Source organism: Podarcis bocagei (genome assembly GCF_964188305.1).
Source record: "Podarcis bocagei genome assembly, chromosome: Z".
Taxonomy (NCBI): domain Eukaryota; kingdom Metazoa; phylum Chordata; class Lepidosauria; order Squamata; family Lacertidae; genus Podarcis; species Podarcis bocagei.
The window spans coordinates 21,767,833-21,787,754 of NC_138140.1; the positions used below are offsets into that span (position 1 = coordinate 21,767,833).

The 19,922-nt window shown below is 46.3% G+C and overlaps 1 protein-coding gene across 3 annotated transcripts in view; it reads right to left on the reverse strand.

Moving 5' to 3' along the window:
• OPHN1 (oligophrenin 1) overlaps nt 1-19,922 on the reverse strand; it is a 125,531-nt gene that overhangs the window by 24,204 nt on the left and 81,405 nt on the right. For all 3 annotated transcript variants that reach the window (XM_081178714.1, XM_081178716.1, XM_081178715.1), the window contains 5 exons: nt 18,285-18,369; nt 17,742-17,800; nt 14,518-14,623; nt 7,198-7,357; nt 1,237-1,384 (listed from right to left, as the gene is read on the reverse strand). In XM_081178714.1, the coding sequence (XP_081034840.1) occupies nt 1,237-1,384; nt 7,198-7,357; nt 14,518-14,623; nt 17,742-17,800; nt 18,285-18,369 (558 nt within the window). The remainder of the gene's footprint in view (nt 1-1,236; nt 1,385-7,197; nt 7,358-14,517; nt 14,624-17,741; nt 17,801-18,284; nt 18,370-19,922) is intronic.

Here is a 19,922-nt window from a genome sequence, read left to right on the forward strand (position 1 = left end):
CTTCTTCATGGAGCACAGTTAAACTATGTTACTGTCAGGAGCAAGCCAGCAGTAAATCACACCAACCAAGTTGGAGCTAACTCTTTATGAGCAAAACCAGGATCAGCACAGCAACTGTTCTTCAGTAGGTCTTGCTCCCATGGAGCAGAGACTGTGCCTCTGCCATCTTCATGCCTCTCTTGGTTCTGGGAGACCAGTGGGGAGGGGAGCTTGTTGCAGTAGGAAGAGGAGGCGCCCATGCTTCTTCAGCAGCCAGACTCATCTCTGACTCGACTTCCCTCCTCTCCTACTTCTGCCACAGACTCTCCCGGCTCACTAAGCCCCGCTACCTCTTCAGCTAAGGACTCCTCCCAGTCTTCTTGCTCTTCTCCACCTGACCACTCATCGTCGTCCCACCACCAATCCCCCAACTCTGAGCCTTCTTTCCTTGGAGGTTCCCCAGCTGCTTCTCTCCCCAGTCCTCTCTGCATTCAACCAGTCTGTAACAGTTACTCACTCCCAAAGGAGCCAGTGATGGCCACCAACTTGGATGGCTATAAAAGAATATTATAGAAATCCAGGGAGGAAAAGAAAGAGCTATCAAAGGCTACTAACCATGATGTCTATGATCTGCCTCCACAGCCGGAAGCAGCAACGCATCTGAATCCCAGCTGCTGGAAATGTCAGGAGGGGAGTGTGCTTTTGTGCCAAAATCCTTTTCCCAGGGGGCATCTGATTGGCCACTGCGAGAACAGGATGCTAGACTACATAGGCCAATGGTCTGATGCAGCAGCCTCTTTTTAGGTTCTTATGTTTCAGAGCAGGAATTTCTTGCAGTTAATAGACTAATAGGCTAAACCCATTGGAGATTGTTTTGTTTTTTAAAAAAAAATGATACAAAACTACTAGCAAGTTAAAACAAAACCACAAAAGATATTTGCAGGTATTTGAGGCCTTGGTGGGTCCCCAAGGAGATTTTTAAGGGCACTCCATCAAAGGTATATATGGGGGGCAGTTATAGTTTGTGTGGGGATAATGCTTCCTGATTCAGAGTATTATGGGATGTGTACTCGTCATGCATGCAATTTTGTTTACAGCAAATAGTGTGGGGTTTTTTTTACCCTTGTGAAGCGGCAGCTGCTGTTGCTCTCTGAACAAAATGAACAAGTGAGCTGGGTGCACACACAGAGCTCCAATGCAGCCCCACATGAAAGGATGGAGACTGAGGAAGCAGTTACCAGGATCAGCCCCACTCACCTTCACTGTCTTCCACAGAGCCTCCAAAGAAGACGGGCCTCTCCCGCAGAGGGCGCTTGGAGATGGTGATGGGTTTGTGCCGTCGAGTGGCTACCCGGGGAGGAGGCACTGGGGGTGCAGCATTGTCCTCAGGGGGGCCGGAATATATCTGAGGGGGGAGGCAGGAATATAGCAGATATTAATATTATGCAGCTTTAAGCAACTGGATGCATAAGCAACTGACTCCTTTTGGAATAAAACATTGCCAGGACCCATGAGCATTGTTCAGAACTTTACTTGAGGAACGTTCTTCAAAACAGAACAGAAAATATATAGTGATACATCCAAATATTTCTATACAGTATCATGAGCATGACCAGCACAGGCTCAGCATCTTATAAGAGATTCCTTCTTCCAGATATTGAAACTGTGTCTCTCTCCTATTCCAGCCTGCGTTACCCTGTGTCCTGCATCTACCACCACCACTTTTGGACATTAACCTGCTGTAGGATGCAGCTGTACTCTATTTAGCAAGCCAGAAGCTCAATGAAGTCCTGCAGCAAAGGTCTCCCTATATCCTTTCCTCTTGTGGGCAGTGGGTTCAAGCCACCCAGTGACTATAGCTGGACCCCTGAGCACAGTCATGGGATACCGAGGAAGAAACACAGTGTGGTGTCAGGGTTAGACTAGGACCTGGGAGACCGGTTCCACTCAGCCAGGAAGCCCACTGGGCCAGTCACTGCCACTGAGGACAGGGAGAAAGATGCAAGACAGCTTGAGCTCCTTGGAGAAACAAGGTAGGATATAAATGTGATGCGATAAAAAAAAAAATAAAGCAAAACAAAACACAAAACAGAAGGACCAATAATCTGCATTCTGCTAAAGCTAGCAATAACTAATTCTTAACATCCGACAGTTAATGGGGAGCCTCTTGAAAACGTGTTGGCCAGTCACAGACATGAATCTTCCTTGTCTCCACACACAGTAATTTACAGTCTATCTGATTGTGCCAACAGGAAGCAAAGGATCAACAAAAGTGACCACAGATGCAGCAGGAGGCTGGTGAAAAAATTGCTCAATTCTGCAGTAGTTTAGTTGTAGTTCATCTTAATTTGGCCTACTCCAATTTTCACATGTAGTAGCTAATTTGCATTTTCCTCCTCCAAAATTCATTCAGCGTGTGTAACACGCCGTTGATTTCCCTTTCTGAGATTATTCAGCTCGTACCTTCCATAACCCAAAATACATTCCCTACTGCATTTCTCGAAATGCATTCCTTTTCAGTTCCATAAACTCAACCGCAGGGCCCCCTACCCTATGACAAGCAATATTCTGAATAGGAGTTTGCCCAACCCACTAAGTAAGATAGCAGGCCATTTACACCCCCAGAGTGAGTCTGCCTCCACCACCTCCTTGCCTCTTAGCATCCCACTAGGCAATCCCACCTTGGTAGCCACTGGTTAGGACCCTCTCAGGCCTCGTTTGGTCACTACCCTCTCATTCATTTGGGGGTGAATTAAAAAGCTCACTTTCAATTGCCACCTGTCCTGTTTCCAGAGATGCTTTAGATATACCAAATCATGGGGGGGGGGGAGAAATTACAGTGAAGCAATTACTCCCAACCCACCTTGGTTTGCCTTATTTGTTTTAATGTGATTGCCACACTACCACAGGAAGAGGTGCCAAAGTAATATAACACCATCCCTTGATACCCCTCCTGCCTCAACCCCATGGAGCACAAAGGTCTGCCAAAGTATTTAGTAGTGACAACAGACCATAAGCATTGGGGCTTTGTTGTAAAGACCAGCATCTGAGCCATAAAGAAACTGGGGGCCCCCATTCTATAGCACTAAGGGGACCTCATTTTTTATAGTTTTCCAGGCTGCAATGGGTACACACAAGCTGCTAATGTAGAACTAGCTGCTCTGCAGCTTCCATCCAATTTGTCTCTCCCAGCTAACATAAAATATGTTCTATGGCTGGTGGCAGCTGGGCATCATCCCCAGGCGTCTGCTTTCAGAATACCTGGGGAAAGGCAGCATTCTGAGAATGTGGTCCAAGTTTCTTGAGATCAGTCTTGCTCAACCTGGTGCTCCCAGGATATTTGGGGCCACAGCTTCCAACATCAGGATGGGAGTTGTAGTTCAAAACATCCAAAGGGTATCAGGTTAAGATCTTCTGTCCTTTCCCCCACAGAATAAAGCAGCTATTAATCTCTAGTGAAGCCCGTTGGCTGCATGGCAACAGCATTTTCTACAGCTTAGGAAACAGGAATAGCCAAAAGTTCTCCCGGCCTGGATGCCAAACAAATTTGGGGATTTGTGGCAAACCCCTCCTGCCGCTCAAGCGAGAAAATGGCTGAAAAGCAGTTGCAATTAACAGAAATTAAGATAGCAGAGCAGGGCTTTCACTATGTCTTATCCTTGGTTCTTACACACCAAGAGGTCTGCCAGCAAGGCTGTGCATGTTGACTGCAAAATGACCTGCAACATTACAAACACTGTTGTATGAAGTGCCCCCCCCAGCATATTTATTTCTCATTTGCACCCCATTCTTCAGCCAAAAAGTCTCCCAGGGTGTCTTAAGTGCAATTGGTTAAAATAAGACTAAACTCTCCCCACAGGCTTAGAATATAAAACAAAAGCCACAACTTACAAGGGAAAAGGGAGAGAAGAGGAAAATAATCCAGTCCTTGACCAGTTGTTTCTAGAATGCGCAGCTAGCACAGCTGAGGGCCAGGAGATGCCAGGCAGAGCTGGTCTCTCAGTAAACCTGACAAGAGTGAGCCCTCCTGTTTCCCGTTTCTGCCATTGAGGCAGCCTGAGGGAATGGCTACCCCCCCCCCTCGCAGGTGCCAGTTGAGGCGAGGAGGCCCGATGAGGCTGGCCTCATGAAGTCAATGGAGGGGAGTACTGCTTAATAGCTCTCTCTCACTGCTTTGCCTTTCTGATGAGAAATGCCTCCTACAATGCAATTAGTTACTTCTTTATTATGCCGCATTACCAGAAGATTGGCAGCAACGGACAAAAGGTTGGTTCAAATGCAACGACTTAATAAATCATGGCTAGTTCTTTGGGTGTTCATTCTGCACGCCTCTCCTTCCTTTCCCTCAACAGCACTTTCATCTTGCTCTCTTTCAACCACACTTTCCCGTTACGGCTGAAACGAGGTACCCTGGTTTGCTGCACAGTGTCAAAGCCTCTGTTACAAGCAGAGAGCATGCAGGCCCTGCACTTCTGTCCTGATCCTCTGGCTTGACAAGTAATAATAGGCTTGATGCTTCAGCCCCGGCCTTTTTTAAGGTACTGTTTCCTGTTGCATCCGAAGCAGGGGACTGTGGCTTTAACACAAGCACAGTTCAAAAACTACCGGCTTAGTGTTTTCAAACTCTTCTGCGAAAAAGAGCACCTCTCTTTACATTGCATGATCAAGAAAAAGAAACTTTTTGTCGGACTGGAACACTTCCTCACCTCGCTGGAGGATTAGGGGAGCTCATTTGGGATCACCATTCCTCCTGCCTCCTTCTTCCCCCCCACCCCCGCCCCCATGAAAAAAAGTCTGCAGCTTTGTGACTTTTTAGTTGAGAGAAAAGACAAGTATGAGGAGACATGGCCGAAGTTTATAGAATTATGCAGTTCTCAATTCTTGCTTGTACCCGGGACTGTATATTCTCTGCAGTGAGCACACCATATTTCGGAGCACTATAGCTCTCGATTTAAAAGCCACAATCACAAACCTCTCCAAGAAGCTGTTCCTACCCCCAGCTAGGTTCACACTATGTAATGAGGCAGTAAAAAGCACATTAATTTTTTTCATATGCGCAGGTGGTATTGACCTAATCTTTCAAGTTTGCAGAGCAGGGTTTGTGTAATGCCAAGACTTGTTTCCAGGGGGATCAAGTTTTTAATTTAGCTGTAGCACTCAAGTTTAAAGCTGTCAAAGCAGTAATTACAACACACCAACCCAGTGAACAATTCCGCTATCCTTTGAGACTTCACAATTCACCACATAAATAATATATCATGCCTGCTTGAAAACTCATTTGAAGTGTTTGCCTATGTGCGTACGGAAACATTTCCACTCCACTCCACACCCACCCAACCAACCCATTTTAAGACTCAAACCTAATAAAACATTACTAGCTTAACCTTATCGCTGCAGAAATTAAAGGCCAGGAAAGAAGACATCTTACTTTTAATTAAAAGACACCATTCCAGAGATTAGAAAAAGGGCTCGTTTTATATGGTTCCACTCACCCCCCACTGCTGGCCAGAATCTCTTAAGAGAAGGTTTGGGGAGGAGGCTTGAAATAGTGGTTAAAACTTTGAGGGCTGAGAAATTTATCCATTTATGGTATTTATATCTCACCTTTTAGTCTAAGGAGTTCAAGGTGGCATGCATGGTTCACCCCCTCCTCAGTTAACCCCTACAATGACCCTGTGAGGATACCCTGTGAGGTATCTGAAGAAGTGTGCATGCACACGAAAGCTCATACCAAGAACTAACTTAGTTGGTCTTTAAGGTGCTACTGGAAGGAATTTTTTTATTCCTGTGAGGTAGGTTAAACTAAGAGTTTGTGCCTGGCCCAAGGTCACACCCTGTGAGCTTCATGTCCAAGTGGGTATTTGAACCCTGGTCTCTCCCAGGTCCTAGTCTGACACTCTAACCACTACACAGCACAGGGTCAGGTAGACTTTGCATATACTGAATCCAGACTGGGGAAGAAGACTTGGAGTGGCTTCAAGATGCTTTCTAGTTTATGATTCAACACCCAGCATTTTGAAATCAAGGATCTGGAACTCTCTAAAATTTTAAATAAAATTCAAAATGCACCAGAAGTCTCTCCAAACCACAGTTTTGTTTCCAATCTCCCCTATTTGCCTCCAGTCTCCTTTGCTCCAGTTTCTTTCAAGGAGGACTCCCAGCACCAGAAAGGGAAATGGAGCAGCAACCAGCTGTTGGCCTCCTGGCTTGTGATATGTTTCCGGAGAGCTTAAGTGCAGGTCTAAGATGTCTGCATGAAGGTTCGATTTTAAACAGGGCTTTTAAAAAATGTTTATCCTTTTTTGGCAGGTGGAGGGAGGGAGTTGGATTGGTTAAACTGGATTTTTAATTAAAGGCCACTTTTCCAGGTCAATAAAAAAAGCTGTGGTGCTGGTGGTAATCTCCTGAAGCATTATAGAGAAGGCTCCATCGGTCAGATATTACACTGCTTTATTGCTTTGCTAATGTGGGGTCAGGTAATGGAATCCCATGAGAACATAAGAAGAGCCAGCTGGATCAGGCGCAATGGCCCATCTAGTCCAACGTCCTGTGCTCAGTGCCCCAGTGGGAAACCAGTAAGCAGGATTCGAGCACAAAAGATCGCTCTCCTCCGCCTGCAGTTTACAGCAACTGGAACCCTCTTTATCTCAGATAATCCCCATCCTTAGAATTGCTAGGCAGAACATCCAAGTGTGGCCCACCTGGGAAATCTTCCACTGCAGTATTTCACCACCAGATCTCTGCTGTTTACTCAGTTCTCAAATGATGAATATGCATCTTCCACAAACGAGAAATGATGCTTTCTTTAGGAAGCATGAACATTAAAATTTCTCTACCCAATCGACCACAAACCCTTCCTTCTGGAAAGTTCAGGACTTTGTGTTTGGCTTTTATTTACTTTCTCACACACAAATACACCCACACGCCTTCCACGAATAAACATTCATTGTGTAACGTGAAGCACATTAAAAGCTCTATTTAGCTGGTTTCTTCCTATGCATAATTGTTTAGAAAATATATGGCAGCAGAACAGACTTAAATTGCCACTCTTCCCCTCCCACCACCACCATGGGTATGTAGCGCAATCTCCATGCCTGTCTACTCAGAAGCAAGTCCGGTGAAATCCACAGGGCACCTCAATCCTAACTCAACTGAGGCTCTTTGCTGGGGGGGGGGGCAGGGGAGAGTCAGAAATCTGTACTGTTGGCTCTGCCATACCTTGTGGAAATGCTCAATGAGGATCTCCACCACAATGTTCTGAAACTTGATGTTCATCATCGCAGCGACGGTGTCCTCCTGGGCTCGCATGAGTGTGGGGCCAAATATGACCCCCATGTTAGATGGAGACATCAGGTTCTCCCGGCTGTGTTCACACACGCTGTCAGGAGAGGAAAAAGAAAGCAAGAAAATTAGGGTGGAAATCAGAGGAGCATCTGATCAGGGATTCTGGAGCCAAAATTCCATGAACCGCAAGGCTTGGTTCCCCAACTACAGTCATACCTTAAGTTGAACGTGCTTCGGGTTGAGCACGTTCAAGTTGTGCTCCACAGCAACCCAGAAGTAATGGAGCACATTACTTCCGGGTTTTGCCACTCGCGCATATGCAGATGCTCAAAATGACGTCACGCGAATGTGCGGAAGAGGCGAAACGTGACCCGCGCACACGCAGATGCGCCGTCGCGTCTTACATTCCATTCGGGATGCAAACGGGGCTCCAGAACGGATCCTATTTGCATCCCGAGGTACCCACTGTACAGCTGTTCGTGGACAGGGAGAGCCTGACCACTATATGTCGTGCATTAGTAACCTCAAAGCTGGACTGCTACGATGTGCTCTATGTGGGGCTGCCCTTGGGCCTGGTTCAGAAGATGCAACTGGGGCAGGGTACTGCAGCCAGATCAGTGGCATGGCTAGGGCTTTTGCCACCTGGGGCGGATACCGAGTTTGCCGTCCCTCTTGCTGTTCCTCATCTGGGAACCCTGCTGACTTGCCACAGCCCTCCCCTCTGCTACAAGTGTATTTCCCTTCTGTCCCTGTCCCCCGCTAACGAAGGGGCAGGAAGGAACTTGATTCCCAGACTCCACCTCTTTGCTTTACTTGTATTGCCATACCAGGCTGGAATAGGAGAGATCAAGTACTTTTAAAATAAACATTATGAATAGCAGCAGCATCTGACATGCTGACTTGTAGTGCAGGGGGCAGGGTCTCATACAACTCACTGAATACAAGAATATACGTGCTATCATACTGTACATTTTAGAAAACTATGACAAACCCATAAAAACACACTAATAGTTCCCCTTCTTAGTTTATGACAATATGCAGCACCCCCAGGTTTTGGAGAATTTCAGCCAGGGCTGAGACTCCTTGAGGGGATTGCTGGAGACGGAAGTATAAACACTCATAGCCTCAAGTTCCAGAACACTTGCTGTGCACACGAAGGCAGACTCCCTTCGAGCAAACTCAGACTTCTACAAATCCACCAGAATAATCATGGCAACAGGTACCCCCTACCCATGCTATGGTTGTGATTATTATTACTTATATATTACTTTTCCATCTGCCTTCTCTCTGGGGCGAAGGTTGCTACCATAATCTACCAAACCCTTGGCACGTGTTTAGAGAGGAGTGGCAGAACCACCACACTGGGGGTCTGGGAGAAAGACTGTGACCTCTTCCTCCCCTCTTCCTGCCTCCCCCCACCCCCAAACGTGATGGGCTGTTCCACCACCTCCTCAGATCCCCAGAACAGCATTAAGGCCGTAATGAACTAAATAGCAGACAACAAAGCACAAAAGGTCATGGGCTGCTCAGGCACGACTTCCTCAGGGAGAGTCTTTCTGCCTCCTCACTCTCCTTTCCCGCCAGCCTACATGGCACCCCCCCTCCCGGCCCTTTAACCAAGCAATAAAACAACCACGGAGCCCTCCTCATGCTTGAAATCTTAGCTGCTCCCTGCTTTCCTCCTCCATTCAGCCAGTGGGGACCCCATCGCCCCCTGCTTCCCCCGCCACCCAGTTTGTTATGCCCTCTGCACCCCACTTCCCCCACCAGTGAGCCAGACTGTTTATGGGAGCTTCTGGCCGAGGATGTGCTGGCTGCCCAACTACTACCGAGCCAGGCTCAAGATCCTTGCATTAATTCACAAGCCCTGAACGGCCTTAGGGACCTTGCCTGAGTACTTAGAACTCAAAAGCTGAGATAACCTGCAAGAATGTTGCTGGTCATTCCCTGAGTTGGCAAGGTTCATTTGACCACAAAAGGAAACCAAGCCTTTATTGTCAGCTGCCCAGTCCTGTCAACTCTCTGCCGCTGGAGATTTAGCAGGCCCCTTTGCGCCAACTTTTAAAACATCCGCTGAAACCTTTTCTGTTCTGCAGGCAATTAAGAGGACAATAGCCCACAATGGGCTATTGATGCCTGTTTTTAATTTATTTTTGTTTTAAACTTGTTTTTATTCTTTCGTGACATTTTTGTTTGGTCTTTATCTTTTTAATGCTCTAAACTATATGGTGATTTAGCAGTATATGGATATTCAAGCACGCAAGCAAACAACCCCACCCCTATGGTGAAGCATCATGGGATTCTTCCGCATTATTATTCATTAATAGAAATATATTAAAGCAGTTTACAGTAATAAAAACATAAAAGCATACAGTAAAAGCAAAAAGTTAAAAACAAACACCAGTAAACCATTGCGGAAGGATGTCTTCTTAATTGCCTGTAAACACCTGGCAGAATATAACTTTTCAGCAGGCTTTTAAAAGTTGGCACAGAAGGTGCCCACTGAATCTCTAGTCACAGTGTTCCACTACACTGCACTGGCCCAATGATGCCCAGTGTTATCAAATGAGCCTCTCCAGCTTATTTTGTGTGATGGGGTATCAACGGAGGGAGGTTAAATTACTGCATTAAAACGTAAGAAGAACCTGCTGGATTAGGCCAAGTCTAGCATCCTGTTCCCACATTGGGAACATCCAACCTGATGTCCCAATGGGAAGCCTGCAAGCTGGACATGAGCACAGCAGCACTCTGCCCACCAGCAATTCCCAGTTACTGGTATTCAGAGGCATACTGGCTCTGACAGTGGAGGCAGAACATACTCTTGCAAACTCTAAAAATGAAACTTACAGACATTTCAGGTGCACCTTCAGAAAGGTGGCAAAAAAAGTAGATTTGACATCCTTCAGATGTATATGTGGGTGTCTACTGCTGTGCTCCCGCCTGTTATTAATTCTTTTTTCTTTACACAAGCACTTTTGCTTGAGCAGTTTTGATACTTTTGTGTAATGTTGGAAATTTTGATTGCTTCTTTAAAGTTCAAGCCAATGCTTTAAGCAAATGTTAATGGGCTTGGTCATAAACCAGCTTGAGGCTGTGGTTTAATAAATTTGCAAAAAGTAAAGGAAGAGGCAAAAAAATAATAATGCCAGCAATGTCAAACCCATGCGGGGAACATGTCCCAGGTAAACCACAATTCAGTGGCTCCCAAACTCATTTGAGGGCCCTGGGACCCTGTGTTCCAGAAACTCAACCCCAGTGCACCCTACTCTATGAAAAACATCATAGCAGAATTGCCTGCCCAATAAAATTCAAAACATTAGCGATTAATTGCAAAACCCAATTAAAATGATTTAGCTTAATTAATTCAACAAAACTGATAGACTTGATCCACTTAAAGCTCCCCTAGGTAATCCCCAACCCACAAGGCAGATCCCTCCGCTATGAGATCCACCCCCCTAGTTGAACATGCCTCTTTTGCACCAAAAAGGGGGACAATGAGACACACTGAGAGAACCCACCGTGCGCTCCCCATGAGGCAGGTGGCGAGCAGGAGACCCGGAGGGGCAGTGACTGAGCTGCGAGGGACCCTGGCGGTGGTGCTGCCTGATGCCTGTGCGCAACGCCGCCTGACCGCGTCACTTCTTGCTCCACCTCGGACCCCCGCAGCGCTTCACTCCCCGCCTGCCTCGTGGGGAGCGCTCTCTCCCCTGCGCGCAGCGAGTTCTCTTAGCGTGTCTCCTTGTCCCCCTTTACAGCGCCATGAGCTGGCTGTGTCTTTAGTGCTCACCACGTGCACTAGCTTGTTGCTGGTAGTGGCGGCAGTGGAGGAGGTAGTGGCAGCAAGTCAGAAGCCAGAGAGCCAGCAGCAGCAGGGCAGGCCGGATTTAGGACCCTGGCGGGCCTGATCCAGTCCGGGGGCCGTAGTTTGCCGACCCCTGAGCTAAGTGCATCATCTTTCCACCTGGCGCTCTTGAACCTGTTTGCAGAAACAGAATGGGACTTGAAAATAGCAGCCCAGGGCTCTATTGCCCAATGCTGAAAGACCTTCTGTCTTAGTCATTTGGATTGCTGGTACTCTGGGGTTTGGCAAATTGCCCTCCTTGAAACGTACCTCGTAAACTTAAAATAACTAAAGGGCAGAGCTTGAAAGATAGGCTTTTTTGGCTTTATGGAAGTATATGCAAATGCCTGGTTGTTCTAAGGCTTTGTAGAACAACAACAACAACAACAACAAAACAACAACAACAACAATAATAATAATAATAATAATATATTTATACCCCACCCATCTGGCTGGGTTTCCCCAGCCACTCTGGGTGTCTTCCAACACAATATTAAAATACAACAGTCTATTAAACATTAAAAGCTTCCCTAAACAGGGCTGCCCAGATGTCTTTTAAAAGTCTGGTAGTTTTTCTCTTTGACCTCTAGTGGGAGGATGTTCCACACGGCGGGTGCCGCTACTGAGAAGGCCCTCTGCCTGGTTCCCTATAACTTGGCTTCTCACAGCGAGGAAACCGCCAGAAGGCTCTCAGCGTGGACCTCAGTGTCCGGGCAGAACGATGGGGGTGGAGACGCTCCTTCAGGTATATATACAGGACCGAGGCCGTTTAGGGCTTTAAAGGTCAGCACCAACACTTTGAACTGTGCTCAGAAACATACTGGGGGCCAATGTAGGTCTTTCAAGACCGGTGTTACGTGGTCTCGGTGGCCGCTCCCAGTCACCAGTCTAACTACCGCAGTCTGGATTAGTTGTGGTTTCTGGTCACCTTACAGGTCGCATAGAGCGCATTGCAGTAGTCCAAGCGAGAGATAACCAGAGCATGCGCCACTCTGGCGAGACAGTCTGCGGGCAGGTAGGGTCTCAGCCTGCGTACCAGATGGAGCTGGTAGACAGCTGCCCTGGACACAGAACTGACCTGCGCCTCTATGGACAGCTGTGAGTCCAAAATGACTCCCAGGCTGCGCACCTGGTCCTTCAGGGGCACAGTTACCCCATTCAGGACCAGGGAGTCGTCCACACCTGCCCGCCCCCTGTCCCCCAAAAACAGTACTTCTGTCTTGTCAGGATTCAACCTCAATCCATTAGCCGCCATCCATCCTCCAACCGCCTCCAGGCACTCGCAGAGGACCTTCACTGCCTTCACTGGTTCTGATTTGAAAGAGAGGTAGAGCTGGGCATCATCTGCATATTGATGGACACCCAGTCCAAACCCCCTGCAGCTTCATGTAGACATTAAAAAGCATGGGGGATAGGATGGAACCCTGAGGCACCCCAAAAGTGAGGGCCCAGGGGTCTGAACACTCATCCCCCACCACCACTTTCTGGACGCGGCCCAGGACAAAGGTGCAGAACCACTGTATAACAGTGCCAACAGCTCCCAGCTCCTCTAGACGGTCCAGAAGGATGTTATGGTCGATTGTATCAAAGGCCGCTGAGAGATCCAGTAGTGGGAAACAGCTCTCACCTTTGTCCCTAGCCTGCTGGAGATCGTCAGCCAGTGCAACCAAGGCAGTTTCAGTCCCATGATGAGGCCTAAATCCCAATTGGAAGGGATCCAAATGGTCTGCATCCTCCAGGCGTGCCTGGAGTTGTTCAGCAACCACCCGCTCAATCACCTTGCCCAAGAATGGAAGATTTGAGACTGGGCAATAGTTGGCCATACTGGCCGGGTCTAAAGATGTTTTTTTAAGAAGCGGTTTAATGACCGCCTCTTTCAGCAGGTCTGGGAATGATCCCTCACAGAGGGAAGCATTCACCACCCCGCAGAGCCCATCGCCCAGCCCTTCCCAGCTTGCTTCTATTAGCCAGGATGGGCAAGGATCAAGAAGACAGGTGGTTGGTTTCACGCGTCCAAGCAGCCTGTCCACATCCTAGGGGTAATGGATTGAAATTGATTCCATGCAACTTGACCTGACAGGGCTCTAGCATTCTCCTGCCCCAGCCCTGCTCCCACGGTGGTGTCTACCTCCTTCTAAACATGAGCAACTTTATCTGTCAAAAACTTTGCAGAATCCTAACAAAACCAATAAAATATGGAAGGAGGAGGAGGATTTCAACAAATCTTTGGAGCCAATGAAGCAACGAAATCTATGCCAGAAGACTGAAACCAGAAAGAGGAAAGGGCTGGAGGTTATAATCTACATCACACCCAGCAATTGCACAATGAAATTTCAAATTGTCAAAACCAGGCATATTTTCCTCTGACAAGCACTTAAGAGTGGTGCTTTGTTGGAGGAGAAGAAGAAAAAATCACATTTCTAAAACTGATTTTCCTGAGGTCTGGAAACAATCAAACCCTCCTGCTCTGAAAGCCAAGGCTTGTTGTCACACATCCTCCTTGCTGTATCAGAATTGCAACAGCCTCCCTTTTCTAGATTATTATTATTTATTAAACTTATTGGTTTTTTATTTTATATAAGTAACTCAAAGTGGCTTACAACAATAAATAAATACTGCACTCATGAAAAACAAAATCTAAAACATCTTCACATTTTTAAAAACTGGATTGAAATGCAAACACACCTGCACAAAAAGCCAGAGGCCTGACAAAAGTCTGCTGCCACCGGCAGTCTTCCTGGGAAGAGAATACCACAAGTGGGGTGCCACCACTGAAAAGGCCTCGTTCTCATGTTACCACCCTCCAGAACCCTTGAAGAGGAGGAACATGAAGGAGGGCCTCAGGTGATGACTGCAGGGTTTGGGTCAGTTCATATGGAGAGATGCAGTCCTTGGGGTATTTGGGTCCTGAGCCGTTTAAGGCTTTATAGGTCACACCCAGCACTCTGAACTGGAAACTAATTGGTAACCAGGGCAGTCGGGGCAAGCTGGCGTTATGTAACCATCATGGGCAACCCCGAAGCAGAGAGAGAATGTGTTAGGCCATCACCAACAGCCAAGACTCTGAAGGGTCTATAGTTCAATCCACACTGCACCACACATACACATCATGAAGGCAAAATCCTGACAAGCAAACCTTCTGTGGAAGGCGACTCTGACGGAAGTCACATGTCAACTGTGGATGGAGCCTAATGCTGGCAGTGGGTGTGCCCAGAGACAAAAAAAAAAAAAAGCACTGTGTCCAACCCCTTCCTTCTCTCTCCCCACCCCCTTGTATAGATCACTCTTGCTGGAGTCCTGATCACTTGCAGGGAGCTTCTGGAATCAGGCCCAGGGCACAGTTGAGCAGAGGTCCACCAGCTGCCAACCCCCCTGCTTTACAGTAGGAATCTTGCATAGAAACGCCAACTTACTGGACAAGGTGCCTGATGATCATTTCTAGCATCTCTCGGTTTTTGTCAGGGAGTTTATAGACAAGGGAATGGATCGCCCCCAGCCTATAATCCAGGTTGTCAGACTCTAGGAAGGAAAAAATAATCAGATTTTCAGTTTGAGGTAAATACACAGAGGCTTCGCTTCTGGTGCAAACAGCAGCTGCTGTGTGCGTGTTTAAGCAGGACACGTCAATTGGTGGAGTTACATTGTCTCTCCTCACTTCCAGATTGTGATTCAGGATCCCCCAGGGTTGCTGCTTTCAAAACAAAAAGCGTGCGAAGTAACTCAATCTTTTAGCGTAGCAGCATCTACTGACATCAGGCAGGCGCCACCTGTTAAAACATTTTTATTTTGGCAACTCTACCTAGATGTTTACAAAGCTGGGGTGAGTTCTAATCTGTTTTTCGTCTTTTCACATTTTGGGAAGTCTTAAAATTATTGTTGTTGAATTTATTATTATTATTTTACTTCTACCCGTTGAAATTTTCTTATTGGTAGTTTTACTATTTTATCTTTTTTGTAAACTGCTTTGAGGTGTGTTTAGGGGGGAGGAACCCAAGTAGTGTATAAATTGTATTAAATAATAATAAATATTAACTGTAACAAGCAACAGCTGCCCTAGGCTGAGATGAAAATCAGTGGCACAATACGATTTTGCTAAAATGTTGCTGAGGGCAGGGAGGATTTCGTGCAGAAATAAGTGGAACTCAAAATACAAGCAGTTTCTTATTCAGACACAGCTCATAGCATTTGAAAAAGAACTGGGAAGAACAGAGAAGTCAGAGACAGCTAAAAGAGGGAATTGTTGATGGCCCGGGTTAAGTTTTCAATATAGTTTCCCCCTCCTTGTCTGTTAAGCCTGGAAGAGACAGAGGGGTGAGATGAGAACCATCTTCAAATATCTGAAGGGCTGTCCCATGGAAGATGGGGCAAGCTTGGATTGATGGAGCTAGCTTGAATCCAAGGCTGGATTCAAACCAATGGATTCAAATGGAAATTTTGATTAAACATCAGGAAGAACTTTCTGACTGTAAGAGTCATTTCAACGGTGGAACGGTCTCCCTTGGCAGGTTGTGGACTCTCTTTCCTTGGATGTTTTTAAGCAGAGGTTAGGTGGCCACCTGTCAGAGTTTCTTTAGCTATGATTCCAGCACCTCCAGGGGCTGGACTGGATGAGCGTTGTGATACCTTTCCAAAGCCCCATTTCTACCACCTCACCATTTAAACTAGAAGAATCCTTCACTCTTATGTATGCATTTTCCCATGCAGCTCTGAGTCTCCACATAAACACCATGCTCTCAGCTGTTTTGGACTACAACTCCCATCAGGCACAGCCACATAACACTGGGTTGATGGGCGTTGTAGTCTAAAACTGGTGGAGGTTAGAAGGATTGATTGATTGACTGAAACTGTCCTCTCCCAGGGTCCTGGCTCTGTCCCAAAGCACCTTCGAAGCCAAGGTGCAGAGGTCGGAGCCTCCTTGCTGAGTGATGAAAGGCCTCCAAGATGCCTCTGCGATTGGCCACTGTTGAGCCAAGGAGAATCTTCTGACAGTAAGAGCTGTTTTGCAGTGGAACAGACTCCCGTGAGAGGTAGTGGAGGTTTTTAAGCTGTATGATCTAGCTGAGATTCTTGCATTGCAGGGGGTTGGACTAGATGACTCTTTGGGTCCCTTCCAACTCTACAATTCTATGATTCCATGCTATTTTGTCTGTATGGCAGCATGGGGCTCACGTTACATGTCAACTGGGGAGGGGGGAGAGTCCAGATTCTCCTTGGCTAGACATCTCTCTGTCCTTCAATCAAGCCCAGAGCTCCAGGCCATTGATCTCCACTTGCCCCAGCTCAGCACAGAATGCAACCTTTCACCACCTGTGGCAAGTCTGTGCTGCCTCTCACCTCTGCTCCAGATCAGCTGGGCTCTCGTGAGCCCAATGATAGAGATTGACCCTAAGATAGTACAGTGCGAAGCTTAATTTTTGCAAATTTCTTCAGTGAGGGGTTTTTTAAAATATGTTCTTGGGTGTGAGGGATTACAACCTGCTATTAATTGGATAACATTTAGCTTGTTAAGTTTACGTTTAATGAAGAAGCACATAAACCGCTTTCAGAAAACCAAGGAATTTGAATTTTACCTTCTGCAAATATCTGGCGATGATAATTAATTAATTAATTAACAAATACTGTATTAATATTACTTTGCAAGTACTTGGCAATCATTTTTAATGATCACTATGTGATTTTACACACATTTTACTGGCCAAGCAAAGATAAATTGTATTAATTCAACCCGTGGGACAGGATGCGAGAGGATAAGTTGTGGATGCTCTCTTGCACTTGCTTAAGGAAGCCTGTGCTTCAAGCTAGCTTGCAAACCTGCGAAAGCACTCACAGAGAAACAGGGAGAGGAGGATGGATGTTGAAAACGGGAAGCACCAGGGAGCTCATTACAGCCAGCAGGAGTTCAATCAAGATGACCAGGTTCTTGATTTATCCACTCATTTAATTAAATTGTTGTCCGGGCCTAGTAATACAATACTGTGCAAATTTGGACTGTCGACCTAATTGAAAGGTTTCAGAGTTAATTAACCATGCTGCTTTGATTGTCCATGGAACAATCAATTAAAAGGGGGGGGGGACATTGGCCATGACGTCCTCAAGTGAGATTTGCTGTTCTTGCCCTAGATCAGTGGTTCTCAAAGTGGGTAGTACTGCAAGGGTCAAGGGGGCAGCAGGGGAAGCACCGGAGGTCTATTGACTATTAGACGTTGAAAAGCAGGTAACACGGGATCAAGTCCATCAATTTTGATGAATTAAACTCAATAGTTTTAATCCAATTTTGGATACATGTGCAATGAACTGTTACTGTTTCAAATTTTATTGCATTATCTTCCTTAGTAGGCATACACAATACAAAAAAGAAATTGGGGGGGGCAGTTGGGAGGAGGAGGAAATATCCATTTTGGGAGGTAAGTAGTAGGACCTGCCTTGGTTTGTAGAGGGGAGAGAAGGCACATGTCCCTGTTTTCTATGTGCTATCACCTCCTTTACAGAACATGAGAAAGTGGTTCTTCCTAGGCGCTTAGCACAGATCTAACATTCCAGAGAATAGAACCTTGTCCTCATCAGGCAAAGGAGCTCACACCCTCCAGAAAACTACTCTTAATAGCAGCTCACCACCACCCTGCTCCCAGGCACTTACTGGCAGCTAAGATCAATTCTTTGTGAAGCTTATACGTCATGACAGGTTCAGAGAGATTCCTGTGGTGGGGGGAAGAAAGAGAGAGTGCAGTGCATAAGTTCCATAGGAAACAGGGAGGCACAGCTGTGCTCTACTCAATCTGGAACAATTTGTATGTTGTTGTTGTTTTAAAAAATCTCAATAAATTCCATCAAGACCACTCTATGTCCAAGGCCCTGGTGATATGAGTTGAAGTTTCCTTGTTTCATGGACAGGGACACAGCTCAGTGGAAGAGCTCCTGTTCTGCATGCAGAAGGACCTCAGTCACTTCCTCAGCTTCAGGTGAGCATAGCTGGGAAAGATTTCCACAGACACCTTGAGTGGAGAGAATTGGGCAAATGGAGCAGCCATCTAAGGCAGTACTCACAGGATAAGACAAGTGCAGTGAAACACAGGAAAGCTGTTTTTAACCAGCTCCATGCCCTCTGTCCACCCACTCTGTGCAGATTAGCTAGATAAAGGTCAGATATTTAGAAAGCAGAAACTGAGAAAGAAGAACCTACCTGAGGTAGAACTTCAATGAGCTTGTAATTGTCTTGATGTCCCAGTCACTATTTTGGAAGTCCACATCCCCTGGGCACTTTGGGTCTGGAGAGAGGAAAAGAGAAGAGGCAAAAAAAATATAAAAGGTTTAGAAAACAGACCAGGAAACCACCGTTTGTAACTTCTTGTTCTGTGAAGGGAAGCAATTAAAGCATTTCAGCCTCAACAGTCTGAGAAAACCACAGTGTTACACCACCTTTCCCTGGTGTTCCACTTGAAATTTGCTCTCCTTGTTATTTTCATTTTATTGTTCCCAATGACAACCCCAAATGGAATCCTTTTTGGTATTGAAAGAAGGCCAAGGGGGAAGCACAGAGAATATCCAGCACATGGTCCCCGTGATGAGATTCATCCAAGCGACCAAAACATTTTTGTGGAAGGGCAAAATACTATATTTAATGGAGAAAGTGGCACCCCCAAATTTCCACTGGGGGTGGGGGGAAGAATGGCTCAAAAGTGTGAGCAGCGGAGCTACCTGGGGCTCTCCAAAGGACAGGTGCATCTCTCCACTTCCACCACCCTGGGTTATTTATTTATTTACTTACTTATTTATAAAAAAATATTTAGATCCCACCGTATCACAATAATATATCAGGGCAGTTTACAAGAGTAAAAATAAGATAAAAACATACAACGGAAGCATAAGAAGTTAAAAGGAAAGAAGTTAAAAACAAATGCTGGTAACCCAATGTGAAAGGATGTATACTTCATTGCCTTCATTGTTGTTGGCTTCAGTCTCTCCTGCAAGACGAGGGAAGAGTTTTCTTGATTGTTGGTCCAAAGGCTTTGTTCAAGCCTTCATATATTTGGTGAGTGCTGCCGCTGTCAGCAGTGAGTTGAACGCTCCAAGGCAGCTTTAGTAAGTAGTCGTTGGCACATTGTCTGGCAACCCACTGGGTATCACTTTCTCAGTGTAGAAAGCGTCTTTCAACAGGGTAGTCCACTGTGTTTTGCAGCAATAACAAGGCTCCGTGTCTTTTATGCCGGCCTCAAACCAGTCGTGGATCTGTTGTTCTCTTTGATTGCCTATGTCGTAGGTTGCCTCTTTGATGTAGCTCCACCTTGCTTTGATGCTGTCAGCTCAGTAGAGCTTGTTCAATGGAATCATTCACAAAGTTCAGGTATGACTGTTCAGACAGTGTTGATTTGAGGCCACACTTTCTGCTTGTATCTTATGCCAATCAGGTTGAGCTTATTAACTCGTAACTGCTGCCTCCTGTATTGCTTTTGCTGCATTTGCAGCACCAAAGTCACCTCTCTGGGGTGCAAGCCTGTGCAGTGTGTATGGAGGTCCTGGGCTGCCCAGACAACAAGACCCCCTGATGTGGTCCAAAGGAAAGGAAATCAATACATTTGGCACCAGGAGTTTCTGGAAGGAGGTATACAAGACACCATTCAGTCACCTAAAGAGACTCCACTCTGGATACTGCACACAGTTGGTGGAATAGAAGTTTTCAGCAGGTGGTTAAAAAGTTGAAGCAGAAAGTACCTGCTGAATCTCCAGTGGCAGAGAGTTCCACAGGACTGGGCCCATGACACTAAATGCTTGGCTTCTCACTGTCACCAAATGAGCCTCGCCAACTTGGCGAACAACCAAC